The sequence below is a fragment of the Stegostoma tigrinum genome, chromosome 22 (genome assembly GCF_030684315.1).
Source record: "Stegostoma tigrinum isolate sSteTig4 chromosome 22, sSteTig4.hap1, whole genome shotgun sequence".
NCBI classification, from domain to species: Eukaryota; Metazoa; Chordata; class Chondrichthyes; order Orectolobiformes; family Stegostomatidae; genus Stegostoma; species Stegostoma tigrinum.
Window position 1 is genome coordinate 16,720,725 of NC_081375.1, and position 20,034 is coordinate 16,740,758.

At 43.7% G+C, this 20,034-nt stretch overlaps 1 protein-coding gene across 1 annotated transcript in view; it reads right to left on the minus strand.

The window, feature by feature from the left end:
* Nucleotides 1-20,034, minus strand: part of timp2a (TIMP metallopeptidase inhibitor 2a) — a 73,305-nt gene that overhangs the window by 14,633 nt on the left and 38,638 nt on the right. Inside the window, exon 2 of the mRNA XM_048554951.1 lies at nt 7,446-7,546. Within this exon, the coding sequence (XP_048410908.1) occupies nt 7,446-7,546 (101 nt within the window). The remainder of the gene's footprint in view (nt 1-7,445; nt 7,547-20,034) is intronic.

Genomic DNA, 20,034 nt, shown 5'->3' on the forward strand with positions numbered 1-20,034 from the left:
TCGAGTCTAGATGACTCTTCAGAGGTGATATGGAGTGTGGAGGGACAGCATTTATGCTTATAGTTGGTGGGATCTGCAGTGCAGAGTGCTGGGTGGGAGAGAGAGAGAGAGAGAGAGAGAGAGAGAGAGAGAGAGAGAATGTAGATAGATCAGATTTAGTGATCAGAATGGGAGAATGGCAGAACAATGGTGTGTCCAACTGTCAGATCTGAAAGAACAGATGGTCCCACTGGGGTTGGGGGGTGGAGGTGGTGGGGAGAAAGACGGAGGTGACGGGGAATGTAACAAGCTCAAAAGAAAGGGAAGGAATGGGAGTTGAATCACACTTTGAGCATGTCGAAGTCAGTATTAAAAAGTCCAGAAGGCTGTAAAGTGCTAAGTCTGAAGATGAGATGTCGTTCCTCCAGTCTGTGCTGTGTTTCACTGGAACACTGCAGCACGCGGAGGACAGGACACTATTAAAAAATGACCAGCTACAGCAAGTTCGGGGTTATGCTTGTGAACAGACCAGAGTTGTTCTGCAAAGCAGATGAAGGGTCTAAGCCCAAAACGCCAGCCTTTGTGCTCCTAAGATGCTGCTTGGCCTGTTGTGTTCATCCAGCTCCACACTTTGTTATCTTGGATTCTCCAGCATCTGCAATTCCCATTACCTTTGTTCTGCAAAGCAGTCTGCGTTTGGTTTCTCTAACGTAGAGAAGACTATATTGGGTGTGCAGAATACAATACATAAGATTGGAGGAGGTACAGGTGAAATGCTGCTCCACTTGGTAAGATTGTTTAGGTCCTTAAATGGTGAGCAAGGCAGAGATGAAGGAGCAGATGTAACCACAGAAGGTGCAACATGGGAAGGTGCCATGGGCAGGGGCAGTGGTGTTACTGTTTGAAGAATGTTCCGTCCAGGACATCCTAGTCCAATCTCTGCAAAACGCAGGGAAAGTGAGGCAAAGACGTATCTGGTGGTGGCGTTCTGGAGTTGGCTGAAATGGCAGAGCATGATCCTTTAAGGCTAGTGGGATTAAAAGTGAGGACAAGGGGGACCCAACCATGCTGTTACGAGTGAAGGGAAGGGGCTAGGGCAGAAACACAGGTTATAAGTTGGATGTGGTTCAGGGGCCTGGTCAACCACAGTGGGCTGGAAACCAGTCATAGATGAAGGAAGCCAGGGTAGCTGCGCTGTTTTGAAAAGTGGCATCATCCGAACAGATACGATGTAGGCGAAACATAGAACATAGAACATAGAACATAGAACAGTACAGCACAGAACAGGCCCTTCAGCCCACAATGTTGTGCCGACCATTGATCCTCATGGATGCACCCTCAAATTTCTGTGACCATATGCATGTCCAGCAGTCTCTTAAATGACCCCAATGACCTTGCTTCCACAACTGCTGCTGGCAACGCATTCCATGCTCTCACAACTCTCTGCGTAAAGAACCTGCCTCTGACATCCCCTCTATACTTTCCACCAACCAGCTTAAAACTATGACCCCTCGTGCTAGCCATTTCTGCCCTGGGAAATAGTCTCTGGCTATCGACTCTATCTATGCCTCTCATTATCTTGTATACCTCAATTAGGTCCCCTCTCCTCCTCCTTTTCTCCAATGAAAAGAGACCGAGCTCAGTCAACCTCTCTTCATAAGATAAGCCCACCAGTCCAGGCAGCATCCTGGTAAACCTCCTCTGAACCCTCTCCAAAGCATCCACATCTTTCCTATAATAGGGCGCCCAGAACTGGACGCAGTATTCCAAGTGCGGTCTAACCAAAGTTTTATAGAGCTGCAACAAGATCTCACGACTCTTAAACTCAATCCCCCTGTTAATGAAAGCCAAAACACCATATGCTTTCTTTCAGGTTGTTACCCTGTCCACTTGGGTGGCCATTTTAAGGGATCTATGTATCTGCACACCAAGATCCCTCTGTTCCTCCACGCTGCCAAGAATCCTATCCTTAATCCTGTACTCAGCTTTCAAATTCGACCTTCCAAAATGCATCACCTCGCATTTATCCAGGTTGAACTCCATCTGCCACCTCTCAGCCCATCTCTGCATCCTGTCAATGTCCCGCTGCAGCCTACAACAGCCCTCTACACTGTCAACGACACCTCCGACCTTTGTGTCGTCTGCAAACTTGCTGACCCATCCTTCAATTCCCTCGTCCAAGTCATTAATAAAAATTACAAACAGTAGAGGCCCAAGGACAGAGCCCTGTGGAACCCCACTCACCACTGACTTCCAGGCAGAATATTTTCCTTCTACTACCACTCGCTGTCTTCTGTTGGCCAGCCAATTCTGTATCCAAGCAGCTAAGTTCCCCTGTATCCCATTCCTCCTGACCTTCTGAATGAGCCTTCCATGGGGAACCTTATCAAATGCCTTACTGAAGTCCATATACACCACATCCACAGCTTGACCCTCATCAACCTTACTAGTCACATCCTCAAAAAATTCGATAAGGTTTGTAAGGCATGACCTACCCGTCACAAAGCCGTGTTGACTGTATTTGATCAAGCCATGCTCTTCCAGATGGTCATAAATCTTATCCCTCAGAATCCTTTCTAACACCTTGCAGACGACAGACGTGAGACTTACCGGTCTATAATTGCCGGGGATTTCCTTATTTCCTTTCTTGAAAGTACAAAGAGAATGGGATGGAGTCCTTCCTGGACGTGGGGTGTGATAAGCTGTCGTGAAAGTAGCTTTGGAGTCAGTGGCTTTGTGGTGGACAGCAATGGACAGTTTATTCCCCAAAATGGAGACAGAGGTCAAGAAAAGGAAAGGGAGGGAAGTGTCAGAAGAGTAGCATTGTCCCACATACCCCATAACTGGGACCTGTGTGGATGCCTGTAGCCACTCCTTTAACTTGGCAGAAGTGAGATGAATTAAAGCAGAACTTGCAGGGGATACTGATTTCCTGTGCATCATCACATATCTCCACACCTACAGTGTACCTTCGAAGCACATAGCAACAATATACAACCTTCAGTCCCCTTGTTCTGTTCCCTGCACGTTGGGAATATTGGTGAAGATACAGCTTCAGTCCGATTCATCTGTCAAATTTTCAGCAGTCAGCAGAGGATGCCATGGAGGAAGTGAACCACGGTTCTTCCTCAATACGTAGAACATAGAACTGTACAGCACAGTACAGGCCCTTCGGCCCACAATGCTGTGCCGAACGTTTACCCTAATCCTAAGCTCTAACTAATCTCCAACCCAACCTTATACTATCATCCATATGCCTATCTAATAGCCGCTTAAATGCCCCAATGAGGCCGAAACCACTAGCATCTCCGGTAATGCATTCTCGCCCCTACCACTGAGTAAAGAACCTACCTCTGACGTCTCCCCTATATCTACCTCCACTCACTTTAGAACTATGCCCCCTCGTAATAGCTACCTCAACCTAGGAAAAGTCTCTGGCTGTCCATTCTATTTACACCTCTGATCATTTTGCACACTATCAAGTCTCCTCTTATCCTTTGTCATTCTAAAGAGAAAAGCCCTAGCTCTCTCAGTAATATAGCTGGAAGTGCTAGTCTAGAGGAAAACGAGTAGTAAGCCATGGCACAGGGCCAACAATGGACTTAAGATTATAAGCAAATCAGCCAAAAGTGCTGCAGGGGTCAGCTGGCCTTGTTATGCTCCTATTTTGAGCGCTTTTGTATCTCATCTACCTTGTCTCCCAAACGTAATCAAATTTAATTGCTGTTGGAAGTTACTTCCTTTCTCCCCATCTAACAACCCAACAAGGTTCAACTATGGGAGTACACATCATTGTGTTGTACAATCTGAAATTAAACCTCTCCCGCAATGTTCACCTTCATGAATTTCTAGAGCCGGTTTCTACTCTTCTCAAATAGCACCAGCTGCTTTTCTTTCTCCAGTGTCAAACTGTGGAGCACAGTACAGGAACATGATCCCCACGCATATATTGCAGCTCTCCACTGATTTCTCAGGTGCTGAAATACACGCTTGGACAGTAGTTTGTCCTCCCCAAGTCATGTTGTTGTATCAGTCTGAGTGTACGCATCCTTTGCCTGGGCTGTCAGTGGAAACTTTGAACACGACAATATGTCCCTCCAGTTTAATGATAATGGGAACTGCAGATGCTGGAGAATCCAAGATAATAAAATGTGAGGCTGGATGAACACAGCAGGCCCAGCAGCATCTCAGGAGCATAAAAGCTGACGTTTTGGGCCTAGACCCTTCAGAGAGGGGGATGTTCCCCAACCCCGCACGGCCCGTTTCTATCTCCTGCCCAAAATCCACAAACCTGCCTGCCCTGGTCGACCCATCGTCTCAGCCTGTTCCTGCCCCACCAAACTCATCTCCACCTATCTGGACTCCATTTTCTCCCCTTTGGTCCAGGAACTCCCTACCTACGTCCGTGACACCACCCACACCCTCCACCTCCTCCAGGACTTCCAATTCCCTGGCCCCCAACACCTCATTTTCACCATGGATGTCTAGTCGCTATACACCTGCATTCCGCATGCAGATGGCCTCAAGGCCCTCCGCTTCTTCCTGTCCCGCAGGCCCGACCAGTCCCCCTCCACCGACACCCTCATCCGCCAAGCCGAACTCGTCTTCACCCTCAACAACTTCTCTTTCGATTCCTCCCACTTCCTACAGACTAAGGGGGTGGCCATGGGCACCCGCATGGGCCCCAGCTATGCCTGCCTCTTTGTAGGTTACGTGGAACAGTCCCTCTTCCTCACCTACACAGGCCCCAAACCCCACCTTTTCCTCCGTTACATTGATGACTGTATCGGCGCCGCCTCTTGCTCCCCAGAGGAGCTCGAACAGTTCTTCCACTTCACCAACACCCTCCACCCCAATCTTCAGTTCACCTGGGCCATCTCCAGCACATCCCTCACCTTCCTGGATCTCTCAGTCTCCATCTCAGGCAACCAGCTTGTAACTGATGTCCATTTCAAGCCCACAGACTCCCACAGCTACCTAGAATACACCTCCTCCCACCCACCCTCCTGCAAAAATTCCATCCCCTATTCCCAATTCCTCTGCCTCCGCCGCATCTGCTCCCACGATGAGGCATTCCACTCCCGCACATCCTAGATGTCCAAGTTCTTCAAGGACCGCAACTTCCCCCCACAGTGGTCGAGAACGCCCTTGACCGCGTCTCCTGCATTTCCCGCAACACGTCCCACACACCCCGCCCCCGCCACAACCGCCCAAAGAGGATCCCCCTCATTCTCACACACCACCCCACCAACCTCCGGATACAACGCATCATCCTCCGACACTTCCGCCATCTACAATCCGACCCCACCACCCAAGACATTTTTCCATCCCCACCCCTGTCTGCTTTCCGGAGAGACCACTCTCTCCGTGACTCCCTTGTTCGCTCCACACTGCCCTCCAAGCCCACCACACCTGGCACCCTCCCCTGCAACCGCAGGAAATGCTACACTTGCCCCCACACCTCCTCCCTCACCCCTATCCCAGGCCCCAAGATGACTTTCCACATCAAGCAGAGGTTCACCTGCACATCTGCCAATGTGGTATACTGCATCCACCTGTACCCGTTGTGGCTTCCTCTACATTGGGGAAACCAAGCGGAGGCTTGGGGACCGCTTTGCAGAACACCTCCGCTCGGTTCGCAATAAACAACTGCACCTCCCAGTCGCAAACCATTTCCTCTCACCCTCCCATTCTTTAGATGACATGTCCATCATGGGCCTCCTGCAGTGCCACCATGATGCCACCTGAAGGTTGCAGGAACAGCAACTCATATTCCGCTTGGGAACCCTGCAGCCCAATGGTATCAATTGGACTTCACCAGCTTCAAAATCTCCCCTTCCCCCACCGCATCCCAAAACCAACCCAGTTTCTCCCATTCCCCCACTGCACCACACAACCAGCCCAGCTCTTCCCCTCCACCCACTGCATCCCAAAACCAGTCCAACCTGTCTCTGCCTCCCTAACCTGTTCTTCCTCTCACCCATCCCTTCCTCCCACCCCAAGCCGCACCTCCATCTCCTACCTACCAACCTCATCCCACCTCCTTGACCTGTCTATCTTCCCTGGACTGACCTATCCCCTCCCTACCTCCCCACCTATACTCTCCTCTCCACCTATCTTCTTTTCTCTCCATCTTCGGCCCGCCTCCCCCTCTCTCCCTATTTATTCCAGAACCCTCACCCCATCCCCCTCTCTGAAGAAGGGTCTAGGCCCGAAACGTCAGCTTTAATGCTCCTGAGATGCTGCTGGGCCTGCTGTGTTCATCCAGCCTCACACTTTTTCATCTTGTCCCTCCAGTTTGTTTTGTTGGAAGAATTTACCTATTTGACTGCATGTTTGGACTCCAGTAGATTGGGAATAGCTCTAATGATTGTTATTGGACTGCAAGATACAGATAATCACTCCCCAACAGCTGTAGTTTTCTAAGAAGAAATGTGCAAATCTAAATTCCATTCAGAAACATGATATTTTAAATTGAAACAATCAGAATATTTATCACTTATCACCTCAAAATCCCAATTTAATTTCATTTACCACAAATACTGTTGCAGATATCTAGTTGATAATTCATACCCTTCAGAATATAGCTTCTAAATCGAAGTGTTAAATGGAAAATCCTGACAGAGAAACTGCTAATAATCCAGATGTGAATGCTGTTGAAACAAGCAAGAAATTAACTTTGGCTTTAATTAAAGCCATTCTTTTGGATGTCTTGGTAAAACCAGCCTTTCTATCATTGTCTTCCACAAGGCTTAAAAACAAGAGGGTCTTAAAATACAGTTAGAAATGGAAATTATTTATACACGTTGCAGGACCAAACAGCTTAATTTCAAGTTGAAGTAATTTGTTTTTATTTCTGCTGTAGACATTACAAAGCATGGCACAATGCAATAGAAATAGTCACGCAGAATGTAGCCTTCGTTGAAAGGTTTAATGTTTAACGTATCTGTGTGCTTGCTGATAAAAAAAACAGGCTAAGTTTGGGAACATACACAGATCAGATGAACGAACCAACAAGAGGTGATAGTTTGTTGGGCTTGCATTTCAGCAGCGCAAACACTAGCTTCATCACGCAATACAGGAAACACTGAGTGGAATATCATCTTAGTTTGGTTTTTGAAGGGAAAAAAAAAAATCAGCTGTAGTTTGCAATTGGTGGGAAAAGTCTGAAAATGGTCCTTAGAGCCTTGTGGCAGAAAACAGTTGGCATGTGTAGCTCAGGAGGCTGTGAAAAGGCAGTTCGATACCTGCCAGCAATCTGAGGAAGTAGTTCAGGCAGCCACAGTGTCAAAGTCTATCAAGGAAAAAGTCGGGGGTGGGGGGGCAAAAACTGCACAGCCACAAAGAGAGGGACGGCCTCCCGTATTATGCCGGTCGCGCCGTCACACACACACACACACACACACTGCTGGGTGTTTGCATTTCTTCTTCAGTCAACAATCCCCACAGATTGATTGCAACTGTACCTTTATCTGTTTGATCTCATACTGGAGTTTCTGGATGGGATTTCCATAGATGTCATTCCCAGAAATCACTGCTTTACTTGCAACCACTTTCGCCCTTATCACTGAAGGAGAAAGGAGAGAGAGAGAGAGAGAGAGAGAGAGAAAAAAGAAATGAATCAATTTCCAGGAAAACTAAAGTAGGAATGTAATTCAACAACCAAAACGTCTGATGCAATAGTTTTCCATTTCAGTGATCAAACAGAATTTTTGAAAAGGCTTAAGGAAATAAGCTTCCCCTGAAATTAAGAAACAGCAGTTTTATAAAATATGAATGGATCCCCTGTAGCAATGTTCAGTGCAAGTCTGTTTCCAAGGACAGAAGAGTTATACCTGCGACCCAGGACGCATTGTAAAATATATGGGCCTGGATCATCATTTAGCCATTGCTATATTGGTATAAAAAGGTAATGGAGACCATAATGCAGATGTCCTGCCCCTGAACATGGCACCCATCCTATTCACAAAGGGGTGCAGGTAAATGGTGTGTCTTGAGATCAACATCTGTCATTCAGAGACAAGTGTACATGTTAAAATCCTGCTGCCTCAGGCTGATCTGGTTTCACTTGTGGGTTGTTGAGAATACAATTTTTGCACTTTACAGCAACTCCCACTGGGTCTAAAGTCTCCATTGTTCTTTACAGGTAAAGGGCCCCTTTACCGGGACGGCAAGAACCCATTTTGGATTGGTCCTGGCACATCTTGAGTTAAGACACTCAGAAAGATTAAGTACTCTTAGGGACCGTTAAATATAGATGTACACACGCACTCAAAATCCATAAACTCGTAGGAACTGCCAAGATAACTATCAAGACAGGTCTCAAGATAAGTTGATCTCCTGTTTTTTTTAAACTTTAAGAAATAAGTCTGCAGTGTTAAAAAAAATGTTTGCTATTTGTCTGTTGACAAGTCAGAGGGCTACCATTATAGGATTTGTGCTGCATAACCAGTGTTACACCCTTTCATTATCAGTGGGGTGCCAGTCATTTCATAGCTTGACAGGCAACTCCACGAGACAGCAGCTCTCTACTGCAAGTCGCACCTGTGTCTGTACTGCATGAAGGCCCAGCCCAGGACTGATGCTGGATCCCAGGACACAGGTGAATGAGAATGGAATAGGGGTCACCGACAATGTGGCAGGGCTAGGTGGAGTCAGCAGAAACACAAGGGCAGCTCTCAGATCTCTTTGGCATTTTGTGCCCAACTTAAAAAGGACCCAAAGAGCCTGCAAACAAGGTAAATCCTTCCACCAAAACGGCCCCAGTAAAACAAATTACAAAAAGCGAGCAATCTTCAAGAGGCATGAAAATTACGTGCCATTTCAGGAGAATACCCGAGCTACCAATAAAGCCAATTATCTGCATGTTCACTGATATTTGTGGATAATTGAGATTAATTCCCTTTCCATCATAACACATATTCCTGCATCAGGTCCTTTCCGCCCATAATGTGATGGAAGAGAATCTTCCTGGCTTCTGGAATCTGATGCAAGTATTCCTGCACAATTCTGAATCCCAGCACAGGTACCATTCCTGCTTAGTGGGCTCCATAAAATCTGGCAGCAGGATCCCATGCCATCCTTGTCTGCGATTAGAGGCCTCTCACACTTCCGTATTGACACTGGAACACAGGCTATTGACTGACATTTAGTACAGGTACATTAAATATATCCCCTTTACATTTTAAATTCTTCCAAAATTTAAAAAGTGCTGATTAAAACAAAAATCAAACCTCTAGACTATCCAAGAAAAGTTATATGTTCTTTTTCAACAAATGCATGAATTGGATTAGCTGTGAATAATCGGCCAACAGGCAGTATTTATAGCCACAAGTAAAAATGTCCTTCAACTACATAACAGCAAATGCCTGGTAAAAACAAGGAAACAAAAAAGCGAAGTAATATGAGAGAGCCGCTCTTGTAAATATCTCATTCCCAGTATGCTATTTATTGAAGAAGATTTTAAAAACGGATTTTTAAAAATCCCTGTGTACAGGAATATGGTTTCCAAGATAAGCAGGAAGTGAAAAATGGTTCAATTTACTCAGCCTCTCATTTCCACTTAAAGGGTTTAACTTGGGAATGATCTTCAGGATTAAGACATATCCACACATATAAGGTTATGCGTTGATGTGCATGGTGCATTTTCTGAGAGTTGTGGCTCTAGTGAGTGCAAGAACCTGTCGGTGGAACTGCTGCTCAGAGCTTGTGGAGCTGGTACGGTTTTAAAAGTTGTGTAGATGCTGCAATCATGACAGTATGCCTTCAACATGGGCACACTACAATACTGCAAAGATGAAACAAGAGTGCAAAGCACACAGTTCTCCACTATTCATCTATTTTCAATGAGTTCCACTTTTATTTATGCAGCCAATGCTGAAGTCAGATCCAAGGAGCTGAGTAGTGAAACTGGCAGACAGAAATATCTATTAAAAAAAACTCTAGTGACAACATCAAGTCTGAACAGAAAACGGGAGATAAAGATTGTTTTCAAACAAAAAGAAATCAACTTGTTGAGGGATATTATTATGCATCTCTATAGCTGGTGGGATGCAAGCCTGGCTTTCTCCACAGGACGTAGGGACGCTACTGCCACACCGCAAGAGCCTTCTTTTCTTCATTAGCCTTCAAGTAACTCCATGGAGGCCGATATCCTGTCACCAAGTCACTCTTCATTTACACATGCACTGTACATAGGCTCTTGTGGTGTAGTCAGTTATTATTGGTCAACGTATTCGGGCGTTTTATGATTCATGTCTGGAACAGGTAGGACTTGACCCATATCTCCTGGGCCAGGAGGTAGAGACAATACCACTGTGCCACAAGATCCCTGAAGCAGGGATCTTAAATAGACCAACTACTATAGTTCTAAATTGTGAAATATTTTACTCAGCACCAAAGGATTTTCACAATTTCGTTTAGTTATTTCCACAGATTGCTGTTCTGCTGATGAGCCACGACATCTTGATGCCATAAAATCCACTTGACTATGGCTTAAGTTTTAACTAGAACATGATTGCTTTCGCTGATCAGTCACCTCTGAAACATGGCCTGCTGCTCATAGTTGTTGACACTCTTACCGGTGAGAAAACGCTTATTTGCAGTTTTCAATGTATCACTTACATTTAATCACAGTTCACAAACATTCCTAACTAGTCACAGCCAAAACAGATTAATCCTTTTAACTTCAGTTTCTAATTGCTCCTGATTTATTATTTTGTTAAGTGTAGTTTTTCTTCATGTTCTTCAGAGGAGTCATTTTACTTTTAAGATTTTGCTGATCAGTTTATCAGATCAAATCTCTCAGTCCTGAGTATACTTAATGATAAAGCATCGACAATCCATGAGGTCAGAGAATTCCACAGATTCACAGCCATCTGAGCAAAACAAAAAAAATCTTTCTGCCTCAATCCCAAATGATCAGTTTCTTACCCTGAAACTGAGTCCCCAGTGAAACATCTATGACTATCCTCAAACCCCTTCAAACTAAGTTTCAACAAGATTACTTTTCATTCTTAGCAACTTCACAGAGCGCAGGTCGGATTTACTCAGTCTCACCATAGCATATCAGCATCTTTTAGGAACCGGTCTAGTGAATATTTGATACATGGCCTCCAGGGCACTTAATCAGTTTTGTCAGTGTCATCATCTTTCTAGAAGCCTGAGTGCCATCAACATTCACTTCTGTTCTGTAGTACCCTTAAATATGCCACTACATCACCATAAATGCTTGCCAGAAGGTCCTGTGATGCAGTGGCAGTGACCTGACACCTTGACTACAAGTCCCAGATTGAAGTCCCCACCAGACCTAGAGAAGTGTAATATGCCTGAATACTTCCTCATTGGTTACAAAGCATGCAAATTTTGGCAAGTAGTAATGCCCACATTCATACGAAAACCTGATCCAGTCCATTATACCTGCTATCCATTTTCTCCTTTATTCCCCTCTGTATTTAGCATGGATCTTCCCTGTAATAACTGTCTCTATCATTTGCTCGAGTGATGTGACCAATGTGTTGTCTTTTTCACTCTTTGGCGTTATGTACTAATTTAGCTTTTCTGCAGCCAATTCTTTGGTTACCAGTCAAGTATAGCCTTCTTGAAATCCAGAGACCAAAATGGAGCACAGCACTCAAGATGTGGTCACAGCAAAGCCTTATTCCCACTAAAGACTCTTGTTCTCGTGCACCAACACCTTTCTAATATGCCTGCCTAATTTCTTGCTGAACTAGGATGCATGCTTTCAGTGTTACTTTTACAGGTGCAGCCAAATTTCTGAGCCTTTTAAAGTACACTTCTTTCATCAGGTTGCAGTTTTCTTTTTCTCTGCTTTCTTGAACAGCAGTGTTTTGTTTGTTAACTTCCAATCCACTTGAAGCATTACAGAATGTTGCAAATTTTGGAAATTCATCATTCAATTATTTGCTCAGCTCCCTCTTCTGGAACCCTAGGATGTGAGGCAGCAGGTTCTGGCTTAGGTTTTTCTAATAATTTTGCCCAGCTGATACAAATAAGTTCCTGTGTCTTGCTGTTCTTAGGACCTCGCTTATCCTTTAAATACGTGCCTTCTACTGCAAAGACAGCAAAATATCTGCTCAACTCCATTGCCATTTTTCCATTTACTATGATAATTTACCTGGTCCAAGGGACCAATGTTTATTTTAGCTACTGTCTACCTATCTTTATATACTGTAGAAACTCTTAGAATTATGCTCGTATTTCATTTTCCCCTCTTAATAACAGCTTGGTAACCTGCCAGTTTCTAAAATTCTGCCAAATCTCGACTTACTACTATTCTTCCAACATTATAAATTTTTATCTTTTAGAACCAACCTCCTGAGTAAGCCATGGATAGATACTTCCTAATAAACTTTTCACTTTTTAACATGGAACATTTTCAGTCAGTTCCTACAGTGTTTCCCAGGCTTTGCTCAAGTTTAAAATTCTTGAGCTGGACTCTGTTGCTCTCAACAAGAAACTCAACTGTAATATTAGAAACTTGTTACAATCTCCCATAGTGGATTTTTTTCCACTGAGATTGTGGTTTAATTCCACCTCAATACATAATCCTAAATCAAAAATACCATGATCCACGTTTGGTTCCACAATATCGTATCCAATAAGCTTGTGAATTTATTGTTTGAAATCTAAGAAGTTGGATGAAAACAATATTTCATTCACAATATTGAGAGTCTAACATCTTTCTGAAAAGGTCAAGTTTGTCCAGTAATTTTCTGCTTGATAATCCAATGCACTATTTTCCTGTGATAAACCAAACACAGGAAACATACCCTGATAGGTATTGATTATTGTAGCATCCGAGCAAGTCTAAAGAGAAAAAAACCAGAAGGGTGGTTCTCTAACAAACGACACAGGTTGTCCTTTCATTTACAACAACACTCAAGCACAATGTCATCCAGGCCAAAGTGATCCACTTGATGGGCACCACATCAAACAAACATTCTCCCTCTAATATTGATGCTCAGCAGCAATAGAGTGCACCATCTACAAGATGCAGTGTAGAAATGAGAGGGTCTGTTCGCTCAGTTGGCTGGTTTGTGATGCAGAGTGATGCTTCGGTGTGCTTCAATTCCTTACTGGCTGAGGTTACCATGAAGGATTCTTCTTTTCAACCCTGCCACTCAGAGGCATAGTGATTCTCCATTTAAACCACCACTAGTTGTCTCTCTCTAATGAATGTACAGACCTATGGTCTGCCTGGGCTATGTCGACTTTACCTGTTTGTAAAAATTTGCCAAGTCTCTTTAGACGACACCCTTCTAAAAAAAACATACGATCACTTATAAGTGGCAGGACAAAGAGTGTGAATACATGTAACATTGCTAACTGCAAAACTATCATCCCCCTCCCCCCCCATCCAAGCTACACTTGGGAATATATTGTTCCTTCACTGTCATTGGAACAGAACCTCATTACTGCCATGAAAGTGTGGATTTACCTACAATAAGTGAACTGCAGTGATTCAAGACTAAAGGGCAATTAGGGACAAGCAATAACTACTGGGCCAGCAATGACACCCCTTTCCTAGAAGCGAATCAAAAATGACTTCATTGAAGGGCTAATCTAGTGGATTGTGCTACTAGTGGCAAATTCAGGCAGTGACAAAGAAAATCAACTCTGTCCTGCTGAAAATGTATTGCACCAATATAGCCAAATAAGTTGATTTCCAGTTAGCGGTCATTGATCTCAATGGAAAATTAGCAACTTTTCTAATGATAGATGCCCTTTCCAAAGCTCAGCTCTGCACATTGACTTTTCTAACAGTAACAAAAGGAGCATTATTCAAAACTAAAAGGATGTCCTATAAAAAGGTAACCAGAGAGCCAAAGTCCATAAGGAAAAAGTCACAATAGTTGGTGTTCCAATTATATATGTGGAACTGATCATTTCTCTAACACACTATCCTGATACATCACAGCGGACTTCAAATTGATGGTGATGAAGCAGGATCAGAGGAGACTTGAGTGGGGGAAAAAAAATCTGTCATACTTGTAGCCGTAGTTTTGAAGTTAATCAACTGGATTAAATAGAAACAAGTGTCTGAAACTTCTCAGCTATTTTAGGCAAGGCAGGAATCCATTTCTTTCAACTGGACTTTGCTACGAACGGATGAAGACATTTCAGACTTTAAGTGTTGCTGCCTATCATTCCAGTCTGGAATTTTCATCAGTGATTAAGTATTGCATTTTTTGAGCATAGAATGAACAGTATGACGTGTGTTCACTTTTATTGAACATTTTTCAATGCTATTCTGGCAGAAAGTGACACTTGGGAAGGCATTTTTCAAATTTTTTCCCTCTATTTCCTCCTTACCCCACCCGCAAAAAGGAACAAACACTATGAATCATTTTTTCAGAATAACAGATTTAAGTGCATGTTTCTGGGCAGCACTCCATGTAGCAGGATGGAGGGAACAAGATCAGGCGGCTGATATACTGTACACATACCCATGGTGTTTCCCTCAACTTTGCTGTTGGGCAGAACTTGAATTTTCCATTACAGCTTTTGGATAAGATCCAGAAACTGCTTACTTTGTCCAAAACATCTACAAGCTGGAAAAACCTGGTTCATAAATTCTGCCCACTATCAAGTTAACTTAGGTGATATCTTGTAATATCAAGTACAAACATGAGAAGCTAAATGCAAGTCAAACGGAGTTTCAATGCCTCATGATATTTATTTTACTGAACCGATGTTATCTTTGATTGAATGTCGCAGTAAGACACAATTTGAAGATATCAGTTTGTAGGGACTACTGTTTGTAATTTTTATTAATGACTTGGATGAGGGGATTGAAGGATGGGTCAGCAAGTTTGCAGACGACACGAAGGTTGGAGGTGTCGTTGACAGTATAGAGGGCCGTTGTAGGCTGCAGCAGGACATTGACAGGATGCAGAGATGGGCTGAGAGGTGGCAGATGGAGTTCAACCTGGATAAATGCGAGGTGATGCATTTTGGAAGGTCGAATTTGAAAGCTGACTACAGGATTACGGATAGGATTCTTGGCAGTGTGGAGGAACAGAGGGATCTTGGTGTGCAGATACATAGATCCCTTAAAATGGCCACCCAAGTGGACAGGGTTGTTAAGAAAGCATATGGTGTTTTGGCTTTCATTAGCAGGGGGATTGAGTTTAAGAGTCGTGAGATCTTGTTGCAGCTCTATAAAACTTTGGTTAGACCGCACTTGGAATACTGTGTCCAGTTCTGGTCGCCCTATTATAGGAAAAATGTGGATGCTTTAGAGAGGGTTCAGAGGAGGTTTACCAGGATGCTGCCTGGACTGGAGGGCTTATCTTATGAAGAGAGGTTGACTGAGCTCAGACTCTTTTCATTGGAGAAAAGGAGGAGGAGGGGGGGACCTAATTGGAGGTATACAAGATAATGAGAGGCATAGGTAGAGTTGATAGCCAGAAACTATTTCCCAGGGCAGAAAAGGCTAACACGAGGGGTGATAGTTTTAAGCTGGTTGGAGGAAAGTATAGAGGGGATGTCAGAGGCGGGTTCTTTACAGAGAGAGTTGAGAGAGCATGGAATGCGTTGCCAGCAGCAGTTGTGGAAGCAAGGTCATTGGGGACATTTAAGAGACTGCTGGACATGCACATGGTCACAGAAATTTGAGGGTGCATACATGAGGATCAATGGTCAGCACAACATCGTGGGCTGAAGGGCCTGTTCTGTGCTGTACTGTTCTATGTTCTATGTTCTAGAAGGCTGAACACATTTTTAAAATTCCTGTTAAAACCTGGGATGGATCAAATTATTCAATAAAGTACATATTGCAGGAGAAATGATTCAGTGGCTCATGGATTGACCAAATGGGCCACTTCAGATTTTTACAGGACAAGGTATCCCTCAAAACATTTAGACGTTCAATTGAATTAAAAATGATATCACACCTTTCATTTTCGAAATCGCAATGCAGGATAACTATGGGCATTTGACAATTAATGATTTGAAATATTAGAGAGTGAACATAAATGTTGCATGCTGTAAAAATGGCAGAAGCAACTCTAAACAATGGGGTAGATTTTAATCGAAAACACCAGAAGTAATGAGTACAGTAGCAGCCTATTAGGACACCAACTATGTTCTACAGGTCAACATTTTCTGTTATCGCTAGCTTCAAAAGATATTAAAATGTTAAGTGACTCACATCTGCCTGCTTCAAACAGTAGGTTCTTTAGGGAGAGAGACAACAAAATGTGAGGCTGGATGAACACAGCAGGCCAAGCAGCATCTCAGGAGCACAAAAGCTGACGTTTCGGGCCTAGACCCTTCATCAGAGAGGTTCTTTAGGGATGCAGAAATCAGGGGTTTTCTAATAATCAGGCTGTGTCTGGTACAGTTCTATCCTGAAATACCATTCTGAGTGGTAAAATTGCCAAGAGACTGGGAGTGTTCCTCTGGGTTGCACAATAATTACCTGTGACCCCCTGTATTGCCAAATTCTAGAAGGTTTTGGTGATTGCCTCTCAGTTGCATCCTAAGGAAGAGCAAGCATTCCAGTAATAGCACCTCAGTAAAAGTGAAGTTGCCGCAGTCCTAGTGGACCACAGGACTATTCTCATTGGAGAGAAATAACTGGTAGTTGCTTAACCTGAGGATCACACCCTCAGGTGAGGGAAGAGGCTGAGTAGAGTCCCTCATGATAATCTCTGTTGGCATAGGAATTGACCCATTGCTGTTGGCATCACTCTACATTGCAAACCTGTCATTCAACCAAATGAGCTAAGTGACCTCCTCCCCAGCCCAGCATCGGGGCCATTGGTAACATGAGATCACAGGCCATCTCACGGAAGGGCCCAGTCACCCCTCACAAACACACAGTCTTCAAGTCGTAGTTTCAACTCAGTGTTGCCATATTTGTTGAATCTTCAGAGGGCACCCTGACCTTGACCCACAAACATCAGCAATTCTCACCTCTTCTGGTGTGCTGCTGGCCAGCTACATCCTTAGGAACTCCAACTGCCCTCCTGTCTGTATAGCCTGCTCACTCTCCCTGGTTAAATCAGCCACTTCCAGGCAGATCAAGCAGGGTTGGTGGGCAGAGTCACCTTTGGAGTCCTAATCTGCAAATGGCTCCACGACGAACATTCTTTGAAGCAATCCAGTTTAATGAAAATGGAATTGTGTTAATTAGTGGAGTGGCTATTTAAAATTTGAAAGATGAACATTTTTTTGATCTCACCACTTCTATTATTTACAAATATCTGCATAGCTCAATAAGAAATTCTGAGACTGATTTAATGGAAGTCATTTTAAGCATCCAATTTATTGTTGTTAAAATCCCATCATTCCTTCTCACGAAGGAACCGCTGATGAATTCTCGTTATCAGAGATGATGTGACATGACATGAGCACCGAGTTTTGAAAGTTATACTTCTGCTCATCTTGATTTTTTTCTCCCCCCCGCCCCCCCACACCCATTAGTATTTCCCCTGTCCCAAACCTGGCTTCAGTCATTCTCTCCTCTGACCATGATGTGACAGGTCACTGATGCAAAACATACCACTGCACCTGATTGCCCCATGAGTCAGAGTTGCTAATATGCCCCTCTGCATTCTGTTTGAGGGGTTCTCAATTAGGTGACAATTTAAAATCTTCATAAAGAGCATCTAATAATTTTATTGATAGAAGGAAGTAAAAATGCTCTTCAATCAAAACTGCACAAATTTACTTCTGATCAAACAGGAACAATTAAGTTGCCTCCTAAATAAGAACCAAAAGAACTGTGGATGTTGTAAATTAGGAACAAAAACAAAGTTTCTGGAAAGGCTCAGCAGGTCTGGCAACATCTGTGGAGGAGAAAACAAGAGTTAACGCTTTGGGTCCGGTGACCCTTCCTCAGAATCCTCAGTCCTCAGTTCTGAGGGTCGGTCACCGAGCCCGAAACGTTAACTGTTTTCTCCTCCACAGATGCTGCCAGACGTGCTGAGCTTTTCCAGCAACTTTGTTTTTGTTCCCAATTAAGTTGCCTCTGTTGCTTTGTGACAGAAATCTGATTTACTAAAGTGGTTACTGGATAAAGTTGCCAAGGAGAGGCAGCGTGTCACTGTGCACATTGCTCGGACATGGTTCTAAAATTTCTGTGTGGGTTAATCATTGTAGTGCAGGTTACTGTGAACACAACAGGATCTATCCCTGTTCACCAAAAGAATTATAATGTAACAGCAAGATTCTGGTCAAGATGAAACTTTTGGTTAGTATTACTCTTTTTCTTAAAGAGTACCTAAATGTACACTTGAATTTTTTCGGTACTTAGTCAACACAAAATATAGAAATTCTATTAAGATATCAGAAGTAATCACATCTTAAAACATACAATGTATATATTTTCTGGAAGAAGATGCAATTAATTGCAGACAGATGAACCCTATATGAATATGTTGTGCCATTTGAAAATTAAATAGCAGCCCTTTTAGATAACTACAAGAAAAGCCTTCACGTGGAGTACTGTTTCACTTCTGTCAAAACGTTTCTAAACATTTTGATTTTTACATCTATCCTTAAAGTAAACATACAGCATGTCAACATAGATTTAAATCCATTAATAAATCAAATTGCATGGAGAAATCTAAAGCAGTACATGATGCTCATAAAATTACCAAGAGCACTCACTATGCATTGTAAGTGACATGAATATTACATCTGAACCAGCAACAGATCTGACAATTACTTTAATGGAGCAATTTTAGGGGGTGGGGGGGTAGATGCAATGGCCTTTTGTGGTATTAAATCGCTGGACTGTTAATCCAGAGATCCAGATAATATTTTGGAGAACACAGGTTTGAATGCCGCCATGGCAGATGATGGAATTTGATTCAATAAATATCTAGAATTAAGACTCTAATGATGAGCGTGCATCCATTGTCGATTGTTGGAAAAACCCATCTGGTTCGCTAATGTCCTTTAATGAAGGAAACGGACAGGACTTCAGGCTTCAAAATCTCCCCTCCCCCCACTGCATCCCAAAACCAGCCCAGCCGGTCTCCGCTTCCCTAACCTGTTCTTCCTCTCACCCATCCCTTCCTCCCACCTCAAGCCGCACCTCCATTTCCTACCTACCACCTCATCCCACCTCCTTGACCTATCCATCTTCCCTGGACTGACCTATCCCCTCCCCACCTATACTCTCCTCTCTACCTATCTTTTCTCTCCATCTTCAGTCCGCCTCCCCCTCTCTCCCTATTTATTCCAGTTCCTGCTCCCCATCCCCCTTTTCTCATGAAGGGTCTAGGCCCGAAACATCAGCTTTTGTGCTCCTGAGATGCTGCTTGGCCTTCTGTGTTCATCCAGCCCCATATTTTGTTATCAACGGATATCCTTACCTGGTTTGGCCTGCACAGGACTCCAGACCCACAGCAAGGTGGTGATTATCTGCCCTCTCGGCAATTAAGGATAGGCAATAAATGCTGCCTAGCCGGCAATGCCCTCATCCCGTGAATGAATAAAGGGAAGGAAAAGAAGCAGAACACTAACTCAAAACATTAACTTGTGTAGTGATTGGAACAAGGTCAGCCAGGTGGATCTCAGAATAGGAGTTTCCTGATTGGACAGGTTAACAACCAGGGAGCTCTGGCTGACAGATACAAACAGGAGTGTCAGAGGTTCTGTTCATTTGGAAAGCTGGCACGAAGGAAGCCAGACCAGTGTCAAATACTATGCACATGTAAATAAAGGGTGACTTGGTAATAGGAAAGTTATTTCAATGGTGATGAGGAAAAAAAAATGTTCCTGAAGTAGTTTGCTCTCAACAGTCGTCTTCAAGTTGGTTTAAGCATTTCTGGCATCAAGTTATTTGGAAAGCTTGACTCATTTGGTCCCGCTGTTGAAGACTGGGCCCTGTATAGGGAAAGAATGCATTTTTTTGTGCAAAGGACATTGGGCAGATGAAAAGTAATACTCCTGATAATGTGTAGACCTGTAGTTTTTTTGGTTATTGGGAGCCTAGTGTTTCCTGAAGCACCAGATGCTAAAATCTTTCAAGAGTTGATGGACTTAGTTAAGAAATATTCTAACCCCAAGCCTCCTTTC